Source organism: Centruroides vittatus, unplaced genomic scaffold (genome assembly GCF_030686945.1).
Source record: "Centruroides vittatus isolate TY-2023 unplaced genomic scaffold, ASM3068694v2 contig_1078, whole genome shotgun sequence".
NCBI lineage: Eukaryota > Metazoa > Arthropoda > Arachnida > Scorpiones > Buthidae > Centruroides > Centruroides vittatus.
This window is the reverse complement of record NW_027120693.1, coordinates 49013-70357: the sequence shown is the minus strand read 5'-3', so window position 1 is coordinate 70357 and position 21345 is coordinate 49013. Positions and strand designations below refer to the sequence as shown.

Below are 21345 nucleotides of genomic sequence, written 5' to 3'. Positions count from 1 at the left end.
AAACGGTTTTTGTCAGATACTTGTCGTCTTTGTCTCTACAGCCACCACGCACGTACGAATGGACCCTAGGCCATCACTGACGCGCAATTAACTGATTGCCCCTGGAGGTCGACTTCTTACAGAAACACAGCTTCCCTATCATCAAATGTCACGGCACGCCACTGGTGTATACAGAAGATATGAGAAGCCATCTTCTATTCGTACCAAGGCGCATGCACAGTATTCAGTGAGAAGAGGCGAGACGCAATAAAAAAACTCCTGTCAGATATTTGCGAAATCCAGAAATTCGCTCTCGCCAGCGAGATTTCTTGCCTCTCGCTTTTTTTTTTTTTTTTTTTTTTTTTTTTTTTTTTTTTTTTTAAGCAAAATTTCTTACGGGGCGGCTAAGTCCAAAATGGAGCAACCTGGTGGTCAGGAACAATGTTCGACATATCCAAACGGACCACTTCCGAAAAATTCTGACCCGTCCGGATTTGATTCCATTCCCTAGATTAGTAGGCCGCCTCCTTAACCTCTCGGCCGTCCGTTCATCTCAACCAATCGATTGAGAAATGTAGAGATGTCTTATTATATCATTTCTGTTACGAATTAATAAAACATAATAAATATATTCCTAAAACTTTATTTATCGTTTACTAAAATTGCACATATTTTCGCATATTTTTAAAAATTGCCAGATAAAACTCTGCCAAAAACCAATTTAAGTGTTGCCAGTTGCCAATTTAAATGTCTGGCAACACTTCGACACGGATTGCAGAAGATAACGTTGTCTTCTGGTATTTTAAATTGCGAAGTTAGATACAGAGGAGATAATTTCGGAAGGAAGAACATTCGTTTGTTTACATTTTTATAAATGGCTCTGAGACGAGTCAGTCAGTATTTTAGTCCCATCGAATGCTTTAGAAGATGTTTGGTTCCCGCTTCGCATTATCATTCCAACGTAAGTTTGAATTTTAAAAAGTAATTTTATATCGTGAAATTAAGGATTCGAGTAAATGAGATAAACTGTTTATATTGAGGGTTAGTTCGATGGAATACGGCACGCAACACGTGGGCGATCTGTAAAGGGAATGCTTGTTTTATTTAGGCGCATGAAGTTTTCCGGGTTTATTCCCGGGAAACTCTACGTGCGAACCCACGACCGACTAGCAGTATTTAGTAGATTTACACACAAGGGTTAATGTTACTTTAGGCAGTCAAGATGGCTGCTCGTCTTCGATTCCAGCAAGGAAACAGTGGGGCACACGTTCTAACCTAACCTATTCTAATAAATTACCATAATTATTAGCAACCAAATTATTAGAATAGGTTAGGTTAGAACGTGTGCCCCACTGTTTCCTTGCTGGAATCGGAGACGAGCCGCCATCTTGGCTATCTAAGGTAACATTAACCCCCACAAGATACCGGAGGATAAAACTACTGAACATTGGTGGGGGGGCGTATTGAGAAATAATAGGACACTGGTAGGTTTATATTGAGGAAGACTAGGATACTGATGAAGGGTGACCAGCTTTTTTATCAGCAATCCAGAGAAACATGTCAATCGTCATTGTTTATGGTACATGGTAGCGACCTACATGTACTGTATAAGTACAGTCCAATGGGTACTATACGGTATGTAGGCACGACCAAGATCAAAGCATTTTAATTTTGATTGAGCTCGATTGCTTCAAATAGCTCTCCTCCGATAAGGTTTATAGCTATTTACTTTAGGCACATTTTCGTTAGATTTTATGTTGTTCTGCAATTTGAAAAAATTGTTAGACCTATAAATTCTCATTGTCATCTGTCCTCTGTCTTTTTTTAATCTCAAAACTGGAGTTAGATAGATGAAAGTTGAGATTGGATATGGAAGGCATAGTGACAGGAGGACCAACAAACTATATACGAACTTCCACTTTGGATGATGATGTCCAGAAAAAAATTAAATTTGTGAGACAAGAAGAAGCATACAGATAACTTCAAATTAGAAGTTATCTGTATGCTGTTCCACTGGAAGTCATGTTATTTTGATTCAAAATTTTCCCTCAATAAGGAATAGATGACCTGCACAACTGTAGTGCTAACGGGAAAAGTGTAATGTGAAGGGGCAAGACACTACTTAAAAAATTGTGAAGAAGTCACAATAAATAATTGCTTGTTCTCATTTTAAAGTTTTGCTTTTTATTGGCGTATCCTCAAAAAGTCAGTCACTTTGTTAAAAAAAATTACCTGGAAATACCGAAGACACCACATCCTCTGGAAGAAAAACTTTAGCAAGGAACAATATTATGGTAACCACAAGGAAACAAAAAAATGGAGATAAAACTGATGATGCTTCCTTGCCAGGGACAGAGGGTCAAAAAACAGACTGTCCTTGGAAATCAGGGGAGGATGGTCACCCTAACTAATGGGCTTATGTTGAGGAACACCAAGATACTGATGGGCTTATATTGAGGAAGACTAGGACACTGGACTTAAAATGAGGAATACTAGGATACCAATAGACTCTGTGGTGCAGTCAGGATTTAATCTTGAGGGAACAGAGTTAAATGGATAAAAAATTTTTTAATTCAAATTCAATAAAATTTCTACCTTATGTGACTACTAAATCATAAGTCGTATAGAATTAGAAACACAACACAATATAAATAAAAGAAATATTAATTAAGAAAATATTTTCAGTTAAGTTATAAAATAGATTTATTATTGCATGAATGAATTTTTGTAAACAAATTGTATAAAACTACTAATAATTAATGGATATATAAATGTTAGAAATATTGTCCATGCATGTCAGTTAATGAAAATATTGGTCTCTACACACGCTAATTTGAAGTTATCTGTATGCTTCTTCTTGTCTTGCAAATTCATCATCCTTGCTGGCAATTGGAAATTATTAAAGCAATCTCCAAAGCTGTCATTAGATCTTTAATTCCTGTAAAATGGAGTTTTATATTTTACAATGACCAAAAATGAACTGTCATGGGTTGTTAAATCTGAGAGGAGAGTACACTGTCTTAAATCCACATCCAGTCGATTATCTACTAAATTTATTATTGAGTTATTTAATTGAATAACTAGAACACAGTTTTATGCATCTGAACATTGTGACCACTGTAATTGATGATGCAAGTTGATAAGAATATTTCATTTTTGAGTTTTTCTGTCCTTTGGGCACTAAGAGGACTTTATTAGCAAGCCTTTTATGGGTTTGGCTATGTCATAATCTGCAGCTGGGTGGTGAAGGACTGCTTGATGTGTCTGGATGGACCACCTCAATCAATCCTAGTGTTTTTTACCTCAGTTATAACTCTATAATCCTTTATTATTAGGTGTAGTATTTCAAATAGCCAAAAAAATATCCATTTGTTTAACAATGTACAATTTATTAATCAATTTTCTTTTACCTGTCTGGATTTAATTCAGAGTTCACCTTAACTACTCAGTGGGATCCAGCCATTGCCTCACACATCGGTGATGAGAATATTAACAATATATTGTAGCAAAATTATTTTATAAGTTATATAAAATAAAAACGTATCCTCCTGACATCTTGACATTATTTTTACATTGGGTTTAATCTATGGGTGATTTTTGTGCATATATTGAAAAGATTTTAGCTTATATTATGAATTTGAGCTCATAAACATTTCAACAATAGCTAATTTTTTTCTTTTATCAAATTATTCCTTTCAACCGGGAATGAAAGCATTATCATTGATTTCTTTGTATGTATAACACCAGATCAGATAAGGAAATGATTTAATTCATTTTAATGTAGACACTACAATTACTTATTAAATAAAACTTACTGTTTTTTCGGTAATGTTCTTTATGCTATTTTTATTGATTTTTCTATGTTTTTCTTTTACATCAGACCTGCACAACTTGGCAGTACATTGTGTATGTAGGTAGTGGGCCAAAATTAAAATAGGCTAAACTTCTTCAGACCAGAGATAGGATTTTAGTGGCCAAGTAAAGATGTAATTAATGATTAAACTATTTTGCAAATGAACCATATTATAAAAAGGGAAATTTCAATTAATATTGTGATTGTTCCATCATGGCTTCCTTACTTCTGTAGCTGTGTGTAATGACTTGAGAGAAGGTTAAACAAAAGAAGGATGACTACTGTATTATCTTTATTGCAAAACCGGTATGTCTGAACTCGAAGATTATTGGGGTTGTCGAATGGTAAAATTTGGTTATTTCGTTCCATTTTAGAAAGGTTGATGACTAATATCACTCAGAGTTCATTGCCCGCAGTCAGAATAGTCATGATGAGAGTGGTGCATCTGCCACATAATTACTTACTAAGATTTTTACTTTGCAGGGAGTCATGACAGTGACTCCCCACCAAGTAAAATGTCACTGACCAACTATATATATACAGGAATCAGAATTTTCAATTTTTGGGGTTGATTTCTCTGTCCCAAACACCTGAAGTAATTCCGAATATCTCGTTCAAAAGAAACTTGTTTTCCTAGGTAGTGTGCAAAATTTCAAGATTTTCTATAAAGTAGTTGCCAAAATATAAGCAATTGAAAAGCACAAAAATTGCCAAAAAAGCTATTTTCTTCTCTTTCTTCTTCTTTATCCTGCACTGCAGACACTTGTAGAGAAGAAACTACTGGGTCTAGAAAGCTCATGTTTTAAACTTAAGCCTTTCTTGTTATCAGTGAGGTGCTGGTGAAACTTTTGGGTCGATAGGTTAAAGTTCAGAGTGGTTTCCTGTAGAGATAATTCAGTTTTACGGCTTAATTTTATTCTTATAAGGATAAAATTGCATGGAAACATGAACTTTTCGAAATGTTGCTCAGAATTACAAAAGCTCAAATTTTTGTCAATTAAAACTTTTTATAGGGATATTTCTAAACAGTATATTGAAAGCATTGGTCAGCGATGCGTTCGGTTGGCAGCATATTTGATCGGCAACACGTTCGGTCGGCGGTCGTTGAGCTCCGACTGATCTTGTCTTGACGTAATAATACAATTATTAAACAAAAACATCTGAGATGTAAAAAAATTTTGCCAAATATAAATATATGACAATTTAGATGATGGTCAAAATTTTTTTAGGAGTTTTTTCTCTGGCATTTGAAGGAGAAATGTCAGAAACAATAATATAGGCAAAAATCTTGTGTGTACCACTTCCGAGTGCCAAGCTTATATTTACCAAAGAAAAACTCCTAAGAGTCGTAAATTTTTACTTGGCAAAATTATTTTACATCTCAGATGTTTTTGTTTGGATCATGAAATTACAGTAAGGCACTTGTTACATGTTTATATTCTTTTACATCCTCTATATTTATTGTGGGTCATCCGAAATCCTTTGATGGGCCACATGTTGTGCAGGCCTGTTTTACACGATAATTTTAAAATGTTGGAGTGTATATTATAATAATTTAAAAACCATTATTAGGGCTATACTTATGCACAGGTTTACGAGGTGTTTGCTTAGGGTCCTAATAAACTTAATAGTAAGTCTTATTTTAAATAGCAGCATCATGCAAAAGTACTCAGTCTGGTACAAGAGGAAATTAGGACTACCTTATTTTAGATGAAAATACTCTGGCGTCTGTAAAGGAGGCTCTGTAAGAGTTTCTAGGGCCCCTAAGTGTGTGGTCCTATTATATGTGAAGTGAATGCAGCTCATTAGAATTTAATATATATTAACCACTTGCTATCCAGCTGTTGTATTTAAATTTTTTAATTTGTAAAGCATTTTGTGTGTTTATGTAAAGGATTTTTAAAGATTTCAAAAATAAACTTTGTGCTTTCTAGGTAATCGACCATTATGAAAATCCCAGAAACGTCGGCTCCCTCGATAAGAATGATTCAAACGTGGGAACGGGATTAGTAGGAGCTCCGGCTTGCGGAGACGTGATGAAACTTCAGGTAATTCAAGTAAAATAGATGAATGTAATAAATAGTTATCACAAATTTAGTTATAGAGTAATTGTCCAACTCTAGAAAAGAATGTGTTAAAAACAGAATGATGAAATATAGTCAAATACATAAAAGTCAGATGTAAACATTGATTAACCCAATCTTTAACATTAATGCCAAATTATTGCTGGATTATATCGTGAGGAACCAGTACAGTTATATCTAAATTAATAGTTCTGGAAGTGAGGATTGGACAGAAGTCCGAGTAGCATAACTGGCAGTGCATCTGCACGGAAGTGGTAAATGATTTGAGTCCCATTTCGGGCCGATTCTTTTCTTCTAGAACCTTCTAATATAATTATTAATATGAATTTGATTGTAATTATTAAATTTATCAATAGATGATGCCTAACACTTAGCAAAATTACTTAATGCTATTACACAGGTCTGCAAAAAAAATTTTTTTCCAGCTGCATGGGATATTTTTGCTGAATTATGTGTTTTAAAGATCGGAGATTCTAAAAATGACTTCCATAACATCCCATCACATATATGTTTTTTGCAAAATAAAAGCAAATTTTTGATAAAAACTCTTATTTATTACAATGAGTTAAATATATTATATTTTCTTACAACTAATCAAAAAATTGTTTCTGATATTTCTACACAATTTTAGGTCTACTCTTTTTTTTTATGAAACCTTTTCTTCTTCTCTTTGATGCTTCTCCGAACTCGTTTCCGATTTCCTTCTCTGGTTTCTCGATTGAGCATCCAACAGTAGTCAGCTAGCATATTGACATCCCATTTTCCTTGGTAATGTCTCTTGATATCACGGATATCCTGGTGAAATCTTTCACCCCGTTCTTCACTGTAGGCTTCCAAGTTTTCGGGAAAATATTCAATATGAGAGTGTAAGAAATGAACTTTTAAGCTCATCTTGCATCCTTGAGCTTCATACGCTGCCAGCATGCGTTGTACAATGGTTTTGTAGTCAGGGTCCTTAGATTCCCCAAAAACTTATGCACTACATTCTTGAAAGAGTTCTATGCGTCTTTTTCCTTTTCTCCCATTGTTTCCAAAAAGAGGGAATCAGATAAACGTTTTCTCATGTCGGGGCCAGTGAAAACTCCCTCTTTTAACTTGGCTTCAGACAGTTTCGGGAACTTGGAACACAGATATCTGAAACAATCCCTATCTCTTGGCAGTGATTTGACAAACTGCTTTATGAGCCCCAATTTAATATGAAGAGGTGGTAATAACACTTTTTCTGGGTGAACCAATGTTGTATTGATGACGTTTTTCTTGCCGGAGGTTAAACTGTCTCGTGGTGGCCAGTCAGTTTTTGTCCAGTGCAACTGTCTCGCTCTACTATCCCATAAACAAAGAAAGCGAGGATATTTTGTATAACCTCCCTGCTGACCCAACAACATGGTTAGTATTTTGAAATCTCTTCAAACCATCTATTGATGCTCTCGATATTTGATTTTCTCAAGAATTGTAGCCAAGTCAGTATAGTTTTCTCCCATATGAAGAGATGCAAATACATTTCCATTTTGAGTAAGACTGCTTTGAGGCTACTTTTAGACGAATCAATGAATGTGTCATTCTGATGAATCATATTCTATTTCAGTGCACTTCATGAGTCCATGAACATCATTACAATAAACCAGATTTCCCTGTTTGGAGGAAAACTGAGTAAATTCTCTCTCTCAGTGCCTGTATCACGAAAATGAGGTCCCAGATGATAGCAAGTTTTTGTTTTTTAGCCTTGATCCTAACAATTCGGCTGTATCTTTTGAAAGACCTACGTCTCTTACTAGGTCGTTGAGCTTACTCCGAGAAAAAAGTTGAGGTCCTTCGTCAGTAGAAAAATCTGAGCTTATTCGTCCTGGGAAACTAATGTGTCCGAGTCCTTTGACTCACTCGGGATGTCATCTAAATTAGAAGGTGGCTGTGGAACTGGTATTTCAGAACCATAGGACATTGGACAAACAGCTGAGTCAAGGTTAGGGTAAAATATTTTCTTTTTATTTTTTGTATTAAATCCTTTAACATCTACCGAACAGAAGTAGCAGTCGGTTGTGTGATTTTTCTGTTCACGCCATATCATAGGAATGCCAAAACGAAATGAGTTTTTCTTACCCTTAAACCACAAACGAAGATCTTCCTCGCATCTTCTGCACACTTTATGCGGAGCCCATGCTTTGTCTTGATCTCCAAGTTTCAATTTGAAATATGCAAAATAAACTTTCTTCACAAACTCACTTATGTTTCTTTGTTGACTTTTCACTGTGTATTCACCACAAACATAACAGAAGCTGTTGGGCGAAATTACACAACCTCCGCAAGCCATATTCCAGAAATAAAAATGCAAGCACAGTAGCGTTCGAATGCTGGATATAAACCGAGTGTGGCATTTGATGGCCAGCGAGATACTGAACTTATTTAGCTTGTTGAAACATGATCTAATCCAACAGCAGATTGCTTATTTATTCCTAGTATCCCAGATAACATGTCGGAATGCTCAACGTCACCAGTAATATTACTCACTATCAACTTTTAACCTGTTTCTACACGATCATGCCACCTTTCTCCTAACATTAAAACTACTTAACCCACCTCCCCCTACCACAACTCTCTTCAACCATTAACATTTTTTTTTATTTATTGTTAAGTGCAGCTATAATTGATAGAATTAATGTGAGAAGTCTTCGTATTAAGGCCATTTAAAAAAAAAATACTAAATTTTACGCTAAATACAAACAAAAACTTGAGTGTGACAAAAAATTGATGAAATGGAATTTTTTTGGTATTATTTTCAATTTTGCCAAATTGAAATCTATAAGAATATGAATAAAAATCCTATGCAGTCTTTTACTTGCAGACCTGTGTTGTTATAATTAAATGTTAATACTCAGCCTAATCTGGCAATCATTTGGTACTAAAAGCCAGGTGTTTTCTGGACTATAATTAAGCTAATAATTAAATTAATTTGATTAATTAATAATTCTAACCCAAATTTATATAATTGTTCATTAAAAGTTCCACTACGGTTGAAGTTTATACAGTTATTTTGAACGGTTCGATAAAGGCATGAATTTCTTTGGATGATTTGTTTTACTTAAGGTTAAATTTGTTACATGTGAATGATTATTTAGTGATGCATTAAAATACAAAAATATTATTTTTGTATTTTAATGCATCACTAATCATTCAATGTACTAAAAATGTGTTCTCACTCCTCAGAAAAACTATATTTCTAAGGATTGAGAGCAAATTTCAAAAATTCAAGCAATATGGGCCATAGAGAAAGTTAGAAACCACTTCTCTAATTGGATAAATCTTATTTCCTCTGGGCAATAAAGCAAATAATCATAAACATTTTATCAATTTAAATGTTATTGTGTTATAAAGAATTTAAAGAACTTAATCATTAGAATATATTAAATGAGAAATTAAAGGTAAGGGAACAAAAGCAATGTAGTGGAAGAGTAAACTTTGTAGGTAATGAATATGTTAAATTTTTTGCTTTATATGTTCTGTTTGCATTTTTTGAGATTTTTGTTTATTTTATTGATATGTTCCAGTAGGAAGAGAATTTTGTTTTTATATTACAGCGAATCGAAACTCATAAAATGAATGTTAAACGGGCTATTATTTATTGTGACATCGTCACAATGACGGACCGCAATTTTTAATCATATTTTTCATTTATTTAATTTAAAGCATATGCTCTCTGCCTCAAATTATAAGTAGCGGCTTGTCCCGTACATCATACTTTTCCTTTAAGAATAGAGTCGTGCCGGTTATCTATTAACTGCTTTCGGGGGAAAAGTTTTGAATTGAAATAATATGACTTCTGGCTTGTATCGGAAGTTTGTGTATAATTAATTGGGGCCTCGTGCCCCTAAGGTGGCCTCGGATTTCACCTAACTTCGTTCTCGAGATTAAGGAAAGACGGACAGACGACGATTTTCAGATATATACTAAAATATAAGTTTCGCATTGTCTTAGAGGCTATCCCTAAATGACGTTCACACTGGAAGAGAGGGGGGTTATGACAAGTTGGACAAGGGGGAGGAGTTGAGCTTTAGTGGACGTTTATTTATTTCATTAAATTTTATGCATTTTATTACATTTATTTCAAAATTTCTTGTATATATTTTTTTCTACTTATGGTATCTATCATTCATAAATTGATAAAAGTTGTAAGAGGGGTCGAGTCCAAAGAGGGGAGGGGTTACGGAAACTTGGATGAACTGGAATGAGGGAAGATGCAGAATAAAAATTTCAAGAAAAATGCGGACATAATTTATGGACGGCTTCTTACAATAAAGCTAGAAAACATTTTTAGAAACATTTATATATCGAAATTATGTATTCTTTATTGTACCATTATTTTCCATTTTACTTTTGTTCTTAAGAACTTGATATTTAAAAATGTGTAGTTTAATTATACATTAAATAGCTTTATATCTTTAAAATATATAAAATAATGTTTTTTATTTATTATTTGATGCATTATTTACATTTTCAGATACACGTAGACGAGAATGGAAATATTATCGATGCTAAATTTAAGACGTTTGGATGCGGCTCCGCTATTGCATCGAGTTCTCTTGCTACCGAATGGATCAAGGGAAAATCTGTATGTGTATTGATTTTAAACATTAAAAAATTAGTAATAGTTTATGTAGTTTAGAACAGTTGTGTGCAAACTGTGGGGTATAACACTGTTCTAAACTATAAAATACTGATAGAAGGCACAGAATTTTCTGTATTTATATATGTATATTTGTTTTTCAGAATTTAGTATTTATTTGTAGAAAACGATAAAGTTTTCCACAAATAAATAATAAAATCTGGAAAACAATGCATTAAAAAGTTTCAAATGCTATTCTGATAAAAAGTAATTTTTGCTATTTATAATAGTTATGCTTACTGTGTGGCATTTGAAACTTTTTATGTAACATGGGGTCGGAACTTGAAGATAATACACAATAGTTCAATTTTTGCCGTCAAATACAAATTCTAGATTGCAACTTTCAGATTGGGAAATTATTCAAAACTTCAAATTATGATAAAGAAAGCTTATCAAACAAAAGATGTCTTGCATGTTATTGAAGATGATCGTGCGAGATTGGAGAGAATCTGGTATACGAAATGTGAATGATTAACAAGGCCGGGGAATGGAGTTTCACAAAGCACCATTGCAAATTTCTGTACAAAAGCAGGTGTTGGTCGGTGCTTCGAATAAATTGAAATTTTTGTCAGAATCCATTGGCAATATCAAGGCCAATCAAAACTGGGCTGATCTCATTACAGCAACAAGAGATGAAAAATTGCCATTTAAAGATTTTGTTAATGTTGACAATGACTAAGCTGATTACAAACATTAAAGCTGGGTTTGCACTGTCATATGAACCACTATGAACAAACATTAACAAAGCAGAATGCTGTATGACACTGAGTTAGAATGCGGTTGGTCGAAAAGGTTTTGTTTACAATCCGCAAGTTTAAGGAGAAAGTTAATCGGTCAAATGAACCAAATTTGGTTAAAGTTGAGATACTTTCAGCTCCTAATGAACTAAATGAGCTGGTCAAACAGTCGCCAAAAGGACACAAACTGGAGTCTGTAGGCCAATGTAAATCTAACTTTATCTGGAGACAACATTATTGCCAAAGTAAACAACCAAGCATAAGAAATAAGTGATAAAGACAAAGAAATAAATGTTTTTTCTTGACAACTCAGGATATTTTTTCTTCAAATTCGAAGTTTAGACTATTTACAAAAATATACATTTGCAAGTCTATCTTTTAATCCTTTAACCCACCACAGAAGTAACAGTTACACTGGCTTTTTGAAGAAAAACTTCATTAAAAAAGAACAATAATTTGGTAAAAAATTCACAAAGTTAAAAACAATCAAACATCAGCCTTTTATTCGAGGATCTGACATTTTTACATTAAAAACAAACAAGTAAATCTTCTTACCATACTATAAAGTCCTCAGCCAATATATAACTGCTTCTGGTCCTCTAGTGTTCAGTACAAGTTTTTCTTCAAAAAGCTATTGTAAGTGGCAAATATACAATGCTAAGTCTATGGGACAAACGAGCATGAGCAATTTTTTGTGATTTGCAGATTTGTTATTGCAAATACCAAGGTCAATAGATATACATTTTAATTACTAAAACCATTGTTTTTATTTCCTTCTCCCAACTCAACCTCACCAGTCAAAGCCTCTTCAAAGCCCGAGCAATGTCAAGCATGATTGAATTAAAAAGTGTGGAGAATTAATAATTTAAATTAGGAATTGAATCCGTAATTCATACTTAATATGCATGTCGGAAATGTTGGCCCGTTTGCCAGAGTTTGTTGAAAGTCTCAATTATATGTTCACTTTTATTGTGATATTGTGCTGTGTATTGTTATTCACATAAATGAGTATTTTAAATTTGTTAATTGGTAAAGTGTAGACGAGAATGTACAGTGCTTAATTTATGTACCAATGATTATCCATAGAGTTTTACTGCCATATTTAGATTATTTTTTGATTTCCGTCACTACCAGTTTAAATATTTTTTTCGATGTTCAAATCTTGTAAGAAAAAGAGAGTAAATAAAACACTAATGCATCAACAATAATGCATATAAGTTGATAGTATGTCACGCACTCTCCTAGTATTGTCTTCTCATAAATTATATTGCAGTAAAAACCTCAATTTAATGGACTAATTCATACAAGAAGGTGTCTGTTAAAGCCAAAAAGTGTTAAAAAGTTGACAAATTAGTTAATTTACCTGTTTTTACTTACATAGATACATTTGTGTAATTAAAATTAAGTATATCTGAGAAGTTTAATTTTACAGAAATGTATTATTGCTTACGTACTCACATAGTTCTGAGACTGTAATAAACAAGTATGTTATAATGAATAATTGCTAGTAATATAATAGAATTATGAAAAGACAATATTAATTTACTTTTCTTTTGTTGTTGGGATCCTTAGCTATATTCCAATTAGGCGATTCTTGAAAATTCTGTAATCCTGAATCTGCAGGTGTACAGGAACACTACCGGTAATTTAATGATCCAGAAAGCATGGTTTAACCGTATTTATTTTGATTGATAACATACATTAATTTAATTTTGTCCATATTCTGAGTGAGTCATTAAAGCTTAGTTTACACTGTCGTATGAACCAGTATAAAAGAGTAAAATGTTATTCACGTTGTAGTACTTGATATAAATTGAGTTAGAATCTGATTGGTTGAATAGGTTTCAGGCACTACTTGTGAAAAGTTCTGGAAGATAAGAACTAGCCTGGTGCAGAACTCAAACCTGCAATCTTCACTTTCTGTAAGGTGTGTTTTCCAGTTACGCAGTTATTCGGGAAGTTTATTATATATAATTTTTCAAACATTTTTGGTCATCTTAAACAATTTTCTTCAGCACAGAAAGATACAAATTTCAATTTAAAAAGAAGAACGATAGCTGGAATGCCCTTCGAAGTGCCATTTTCAGAGAAGTGCAATATACTTTTCTTTACAACATAAAAAAATATTCTAATAATTACATTTCAGATCAATATGTAAAATTCTATTTATTTGTAAAGGTAAAATTTAAAATGAGCCTGGTAAATACAGTAATAAGAGAAAATTTTAAAATGTAAAGATTTTAGACTTGTTATTTATCATTCATCATATAAAACGTCTCAAATATACTGTAATGATATTGCAAAAAAGAATATACAGCTGTATCGAATGAAATAAGTTTAATTATTGTAAAATATGACATTATTTATATTTTTAGATTGAAGAAGCATCTAAAATAAAGAATACTGATATTGCAAAAGAATTAAGTTTGCCGCCTGTTAAACTTCACTGTTCGAGTAAGTATTCTTAATTATGTTCAATTCGTAAACTTTTTATAAGCATGTTGTTCAAATATTATTCTGACTTTAGTTTAAATAATGATTTTTAAGTTCGTCAGAAAACAAGTTAAGTGATGATGTCATTATTTTTACTTTCACCAGACATTTTGACTGATTCATTTTAACAAAATACTGTTTATAAGGCTGAAGTTATGAATGTTGCTAGTGCAGTTGTATCTGAAATATTTTTCATGGATCGCTTCATGCTAGCAGCTATTTGTCATTTCGTCCTTTTAATCCATAAAGCTAGATTTATGCTGTTATACAAACAAAACAAATAATCGTCAAACCTAAATGTTGTTTGCCTCTTACTACTTGGTGCAAACTGAGCTAGAACACAATTGGTTGAAAATATTTTGGGTGCTGCTATTTGTGAAAAATTGATCAGTTGAACAAACAGAAGATCGGCAAAAGTGGAGATAGTTTCGACTCCTGACGAACCGGTGGAACAATTGTCGAAAGGGTACAAACTAGCAGTTCATATCTACTTTGTAGTGGCTCGTATGCCAACACGAGCCAAGTTTAACTTGTATAATTTGGTGAATTTAGAAATATCAATACTGTCAGCCGCCATTTTCTTTATTACATGAACTCACTCTTTTCTTTTCATGAATTTCATTTGAAATTTCATTAACACAAAGCATGCACACTGAACATAACTAGTACTTTTTGACTATCTTATTAATAATTTAACCTCTTTGACTTTACAAATATAGATTTGTTTTGAATTTATGGTAAATTTTAAAGTTAAAATCAGGTTCTTTTCTGCATAACACTTTATATCAATATGAAATAAACACACTAGCAGCAAAAACCCTTTAATACACAAACACATTTTTAATCATCTTAAAAACTGTCACCATCGGGTTTTAACTTAGTAAATTCAAATGGAGATTGTAATTAAAACAAAATATTTAAATAAAAAGAGCATTGATATTATTGGATGCAACAGAATGCATAACAGATGACATATATGTATTAGTTCGAATAAAATATTGTCCGTGCTGGGAAGAGGAGAAAGGAACCTCAATTAATGTACTCAATAAAAAGATTTCTAATAAGAGTAAATGGTATATCTGTATTCTTATAATTAATGTGCATTGATCTTCTGGTTGCCTTCTAAATTTCCAGTTTTTCAAGATGTTTGATGTGAGCAAACTCCCACATTGGATGTAAAATGGAAGCTGCCAATCTTATATCCAGCATGGATCTGCATCATAATTACAATCTTCATTTGAATTTACTAAGTTAAAACCTGATGATGATTATTTAAGACTATTGAAAACATTTATTTGTCTATTAAAGTGTTTTTAATGCTGGATTTTTGGTGTTAGTGTCTTTATTTGGGCTTCATCTAGTTGTATGAACTGTTTGTTTATATATCTATCAGTATGACTAAAAGTATAAAAATTGGAAATCTACTGTTTTATAAATGTCTTAATATTATACATGATATAGATTCTTTGATGAACAAAACTTGATTTCTTATCAAATGATTGTAATTAGTGAATTGTTTGTTTGTTTGGAAATGCAACACCTGGGTGATCTGCCTAGGGGATGCCCTTTAGGAGGTCTTTTTAAGGGTAACTGGCCCTATTCAGGCATTACAGATGTGAAGAAAACCTTGAAAACACCATTTTGTGTTTTGCAGTTAGCAAAGTCAGAATTGTTACAATGTGAATAATATGCAGGAGCTGTAGAATTGTTGCTACCATGGGAGGAGTGATAATGGATAGGCCACGGTGAATTTGAGTGTCAGTTGGATACGCACCATACGACACAAGATGCACACACTAAGAAATTGTAAAGGGCAAATGTGAAACAGACAGTTTTTCGATGTTTTAATGTACATTACAATGTTCTCAGATAATAATTAGCATAAATACAATAATTTAAATTGGTAGCATTCTTTTTGAAAGACTCTAAATAATAAATTTTTTGATTGTGTACAATTAAAATGTTTGAATTTTATACAGTGCTTGCTGAAGATGCCATCCGTGCAGCTCTTAATGACTACAAAGTGAAGCAAGAAAACCTTGTTGCCGAAAGGAAGAAGAATCGGAAGTAATAAGGAGAAAGTAATTCGTAGTAAATACAACCAAATAAAAACGTAATATGTAAATGCAGCGTAAGCTCTATCATATCAAAAGTCACAAATAATAATGCAGTTATTGTATCAATTCAGTTTTAATCGTAGTCGTAAGATGATGTTACAAGTAAATAGTTAATAAATTTTTTAATTTATTTCAGAAAAAAATGCCAATTCCAAAAATTTTTAGTACAATGAGAACTCTGTTAATGAGTCATATTGCAATTATTTAGTCCTTTGATATGTTAGAAATAAATGTCAAACTTTGAGTCCTGCATTTTACATTTTTCGTCTTTCAAATATTAAAGCTTTAAGTGGAATGAGATGAAAATTAAGCAGAAAATAGCAAATATATTGTGTTAAAATAATTTAATGCTTCTCTGTGTCCATTTGTATTAAATTATTTTAATTTTCAAAATCTAAACTGTTGACAGAATTGATTATTATGGAGTTACTGAACAAAAATGAACAGAGAGCTTCAGATTGCTATTTATGCATAATCTTTTAATATTTTCAATGTAGTGAAAATTATCATCACGAGTATAACAAGTTAAGACACTTGTACAATATAAACTCCATAGACATATCACATAAAGTTTGCCATCATAAAATAATCTACTTTGTTACGAGGAGAGTCACTACGATCTTATTCGTATAAATTTACATTGTGAATGTCACACGTACCGAATTAAGTTTTCTATAAGAATCGCATAAATCACAATATAAATTGAGTGTTATTAAATTTATGTCGCACAAATTTTATGCATATAATCGACATACATGGATAAAACAATTCTTGACATAAGTGTTATTGTAACCTCTAGAAAATTATATTGACCTGGTGATCAATTGAAACCCATAGATTTGTATACAATCACAGAATCTTAAGTTTAAGTTAAAGTAACAATAAAATACAAAGCATTTATTGAAAGACAACAACAAGTTAATAAATAATTCCAAAAATATCTTGTGAAATTGATATAATGTCATTTTTTGGGGGGTAGGAGCATTTGAACAGATAGTTATATCTGTACAAATTCTTGCAATAATGTGTGCATATACACTAGTTACAAATTACTGCTTTTTGAATGATGGATAGGCATTTCAGATGACCGAGATGGTGTTTTACCTTTACTGCCCTGGAGCCCTGGATTTTGAATGCGGGTAAGGAAACTCCAAAAGTTTTTACAGGTAATCTGTATTGGATATATTGATTCCATCCATTGCTACCCAGTTGGCCCCTTATGAGCTTGGCCAAATCTATGATTAAAGCCCTTTTAGTGCTACAAGGCAGAGGGAATTAAACACTAAAAATGTAATGGATAAATATCTGTGTTAATAATCTATATTCGTTATTTAGTATAACCGAATGCTAGCAAATACTGAGTTAGGATGTTGTGTTTTAATTCATTAATTTGTTATAAGATAAACACTAGTGGATTAGACAGTAAGAGTAATTACTGTTAGATTAGTCATAACTAATTTTATATTATAATTGGTGAGATATATGTAACAAAATATACAATACAATTAACTGTAGGAAGAGTTACAGTAAATAGTATCAACATTGTTATTAGACATTAATTTATTACTTACACAATGCACCATTTTTTAAAAATTCTATCAGTTATGGTAATTTATAATAGCTTAATTATGTTGATGATTTCAAAACGTAACACAATATTTCGAGTTAAACTTTTTATTTTAGTAACTCCGTAATTAAATCAATACACTATTACCAGTATTGTATAAAGTATGTATGAGCCACAGTTGTCAGAGATATAATTTGTAGATTATTTAAATTAAATAAAATGTGTAGCTAATAGAAGAAAATTGCAACACTAGTTTTTAGTATTAATTTTTATTTGTATTTTTATTAAGCTAAGCTTTTCTATTGTCTGATACTTGACTATCAACTATCCATTTTATTGGAAAAAGGGTGCTTACAGGAATTTTGTTTTGGGCAAAACATATAATTTATGTGGGGAGATCATGAAATAACTTTACAAAGTTTTGGTTTATTTGTATATGGCAATGCGACACGTGAACAATTTTCCAAGAGAGAAAGCCTCCCAGGAGGACTTTTATGGGAAACTATCCCTATTTAAGTGTTACAAATGTGAATAAAACCCGGAAAACTCCACATAGCTGGCTTGTCAATGAGGCAAGAATCTATAACCAGCTATTACTGTTTGGTGGTTTTATCCACTCGGCTGTCAGTGGGCAACTTTACAAAGCCAATAACACCGACAGATTATCTTATTGTGAAAACAAAAACATACGGGATCTTCAAGCAATGTGCTGTTTATCGACAAAAATCATCCAGCCTGTTTGGGCATCTATTAAAACCTGACGAGTTTGTTTGACTGTTCTTCAACAAATACCTGTTCCTGTTGCTGTAGCCATCTGGTAATGACAGTTTTGCTCATTCATCATTAACAAAATGTCACCAAAATAGGAAAAAATGTGAAGTTCAGAAGAGACCAAATTTGAGCCGTATGGGAGATATTGACAGAAAGGGTTGTTTCCACTTGGCAGTGGTGTCCTATCAGGTGAGTGTGAAGTAGTGGAATTGCATCTTGTCACCTATAATGATTTGCTGGAGAAAGTTGCCATCTTGCCTATAACAACATTCCTAGAAATTTATCAATAGAACATCCTTGCGTTGGAAGTTGCCTTATAGTGATAATGTGAAGTAGAGACTGTCACAACTTGGCAAAAGACTTGATTTTCAGGAAAGACGAGTTTATTATTATTATTATTTTTTTTTAATTGTAAACGCTAATAACGAGTAAAAATCGTCATTAAGTCTGATCCCACTCGAGATACAAGTGACTTTCCTCTGCTCCCCACCTTTTGGCCATTAATCACCAAAATTTAATCGCATCAATCCCTCTAATACCCAAACCTCCCTACCAAATTTCAGAAATTTTCGACAAAAGGCACGAGAGTTATTAAGCTTCAAAGAGGGTGAACAAAATCATTCTCCACACCACACACAAATACAAACATTGATACATACAGGAAAAAAAATTTTTTTTTTGCATTTCTCGACATTTCAAGGTCCCTGGGTCCAAAAATTTAGGAATCCTAAGAGTCATTTTTGACCAATAAACATATAACAACCGGGGAAGTAATAATGTCATTACTTAACAATGAAACATGTAATATGGACATAACAATTTTTATAACAATATCAATTATTTTATTCTGTTTGCCTTAACATTGTGTCCAATAGTTACGAACTATAATTAAGAACATGGATTACGTGACGAAACAATGCAAGGACAAACGGAAAAATACTCTTTTTACGTTCGGAATTATGCCATAACATTGTATCAAAGACTGGACGAGGTGAATCTTTTCTGGATCGTGTACGACTGGGCGAGTAGAAAAGCTGGCACCACACTACCCTTGAGGTCTGTTATGGAGCCGTATCTTCAGAAAATTCGATTCCTGGCAATGGATCCAGAAAATATAGAAGAAAATCTTTTCCACAAAATCAGATATATTGTACTTTCGGAAGAAGACATTCGAGGTATCAAGCATTATCATTCGACCGGAGACATATCGAGAGTTCCTTCTGATATTTGCAACTATACTTTCGGAAGGAGTGAGAAATTTTATCGAAGGTGGTTCACGTATTTAATAGAACAACATTTGGAAACGAAAGAGATTCTCGCGAGCGAAAATACGAAGTTTGCTTGTGAGATATTCGTGCCCGAGGATTGTTTCGTCACTGGTGTTCGTCTTCCTATTGCATTCACCGAAAGGAAATGTGTGCCCGTTCATATGACTGCTGCTATTAAAGGAGGAAAATCGAGAATTTCGAAACGAGCTCTTTAGTCGTAAAGAATTTTCGAAATTGTAGAAAAGATATCTATTTTAAAAAACATTCAATATGTCGGATGGATGCCAAAATATTAGAAACAGATATCATTCCAGATAAAAATATAATGATTAATATTAACTCGCATCGTTTTATTGCCTCCGAAAAGCAGATTCGAAGAATTTCTACAAAAAGGAAAATAACAGAATAACGATTTCAATTTTTATTTCGATGCCCAACTGTATTTTTGAATTTTTTTTTTAACTCTTTCCGCCCTGTGGGCACTAAGAGGGCCTCTTTTAGTAGGCCCATTATGGGTTCGGCCAGGCCCACAATGGGGCGACCGGGTGGTAAGGGACGGGGCCCGACATATCCGAACGGACCACCCCCGAAAAATTCCTGGGGATTTCTCGACCCGTTCGGATTCGATCCCGGGTCCCCCAGAGCGGTAGGCTGCCACCTTGACCGCTCGGCCATCCGGCCGCTGTATTTTTTGAATTAAGGAACATTCGAATCAATAATAAAAAATTACTGGATTTCCGGCTAAATTAATTATTTGCTTTCTTCAATAGAAGTTGTTGAAGTGTTAGATTAGCAAAATTGTACCCTGTTTCGATTCCTTCTCCCCGTATCACTAATCATGAGAAATAAAAGTACCCGTCTCCTAATTACGTCATCAGACCAAAAGTTTCAACCCTTCGTAAATATACAGGAATTATTTACCGAAAATTTTGTGATGACTGGGGAGAAAAATAAATACGATCCTCTTCCTCTGATCTTCCCTCGACATTTAACCACCAAAACTTAATAGCGTCAATGCCTCTAATACATAAATCACCCTGCCAATTTTCAGAAATTACCGATAAAAGGCACGGGAGTATTTTTTTTTTTATACTCTTTTTGTCCTATGGGCACAAAGAGGGCCTTTTTTTTAGCAAGCCCATTATGGGTTCCGCCGGACCCACTATAAGGCGGCCGAGTGGGGCCGCTAAATATTTTAAATTTTGGAATAAACTACATCCCGGAAAAAAAATGTAATGAATACACTTAAATTAGCTTAAACGCATTGCTGATAAATAATTTAATTTAAAAAGCATTATAGAATCCAATTTTTGAAATTATTTATATAATTTACATTATCCGAATGAATAATGATTGAAGGTGAAAGAGGGCGCTGTCATGATGAGTAGTTCGTCTGCTTCCAAATTATGAAAATCACTAGCATTAAGCGTAACAGAAAATCGTTCTCCAATTAATATAACATTTTCGAAGATCCGACGGAAAAGGTATGTATTTTTTTCTTTCTTTTATTGCTTAATACAAATACCAAACGAACAGATGGATTCTTTATTGGGCTATAAGGCTAAATGATAACTTGGCATCAGGCAGGCAATCGGCAGATTTGGGCTCGAGTCCAGTTTCGGGCTGCTCTTCACTTCCAGAATATTCTAAATTTGAAATTAATTTATTTAACAAGAGATGGCGGCCTGTCTCGTGCCAAATTGCGTAGTAATCATTTAGACGTCTAGCCGAATTAATTAAGAATTGGGTTGTATTTATTATTATATATATATATAAACTATTAAGCTATACATATAAATAGCTTAATAATTTAAGGTTA

The 21345-nt window shown here is 33.1% G+C and overlaps 1 protein-coding gene across 1 annotated transcript; it reads left to right on the top strand.

Annotated features, from left to right (window-relative positions):
* The first annotated feature begins 718 nt into the window (after positions 1–718).
* Positions 719–17749, top strand: IscU (Iron-sulfur cluster assembly enzyme). Its single transcript, XM_067268667.1, has 5 exons — positions 719–940; positions 5767–5880; positions 10409–10519; positions 13686–13764; positions 15783–17749. Exons 1-5 carry the CDS (start codon positions 854–856, stop codon positions 15872–15874), a joined length of 483 nt encoding a protein of 160 aa, XP_067124768.1. The 5' UTR covers positions 719–853; the 3' UTR covers positions 15875–17749.
* The last annotated feature ends 3596 nt before the right edge of the window (positions 17750–21345 follow it).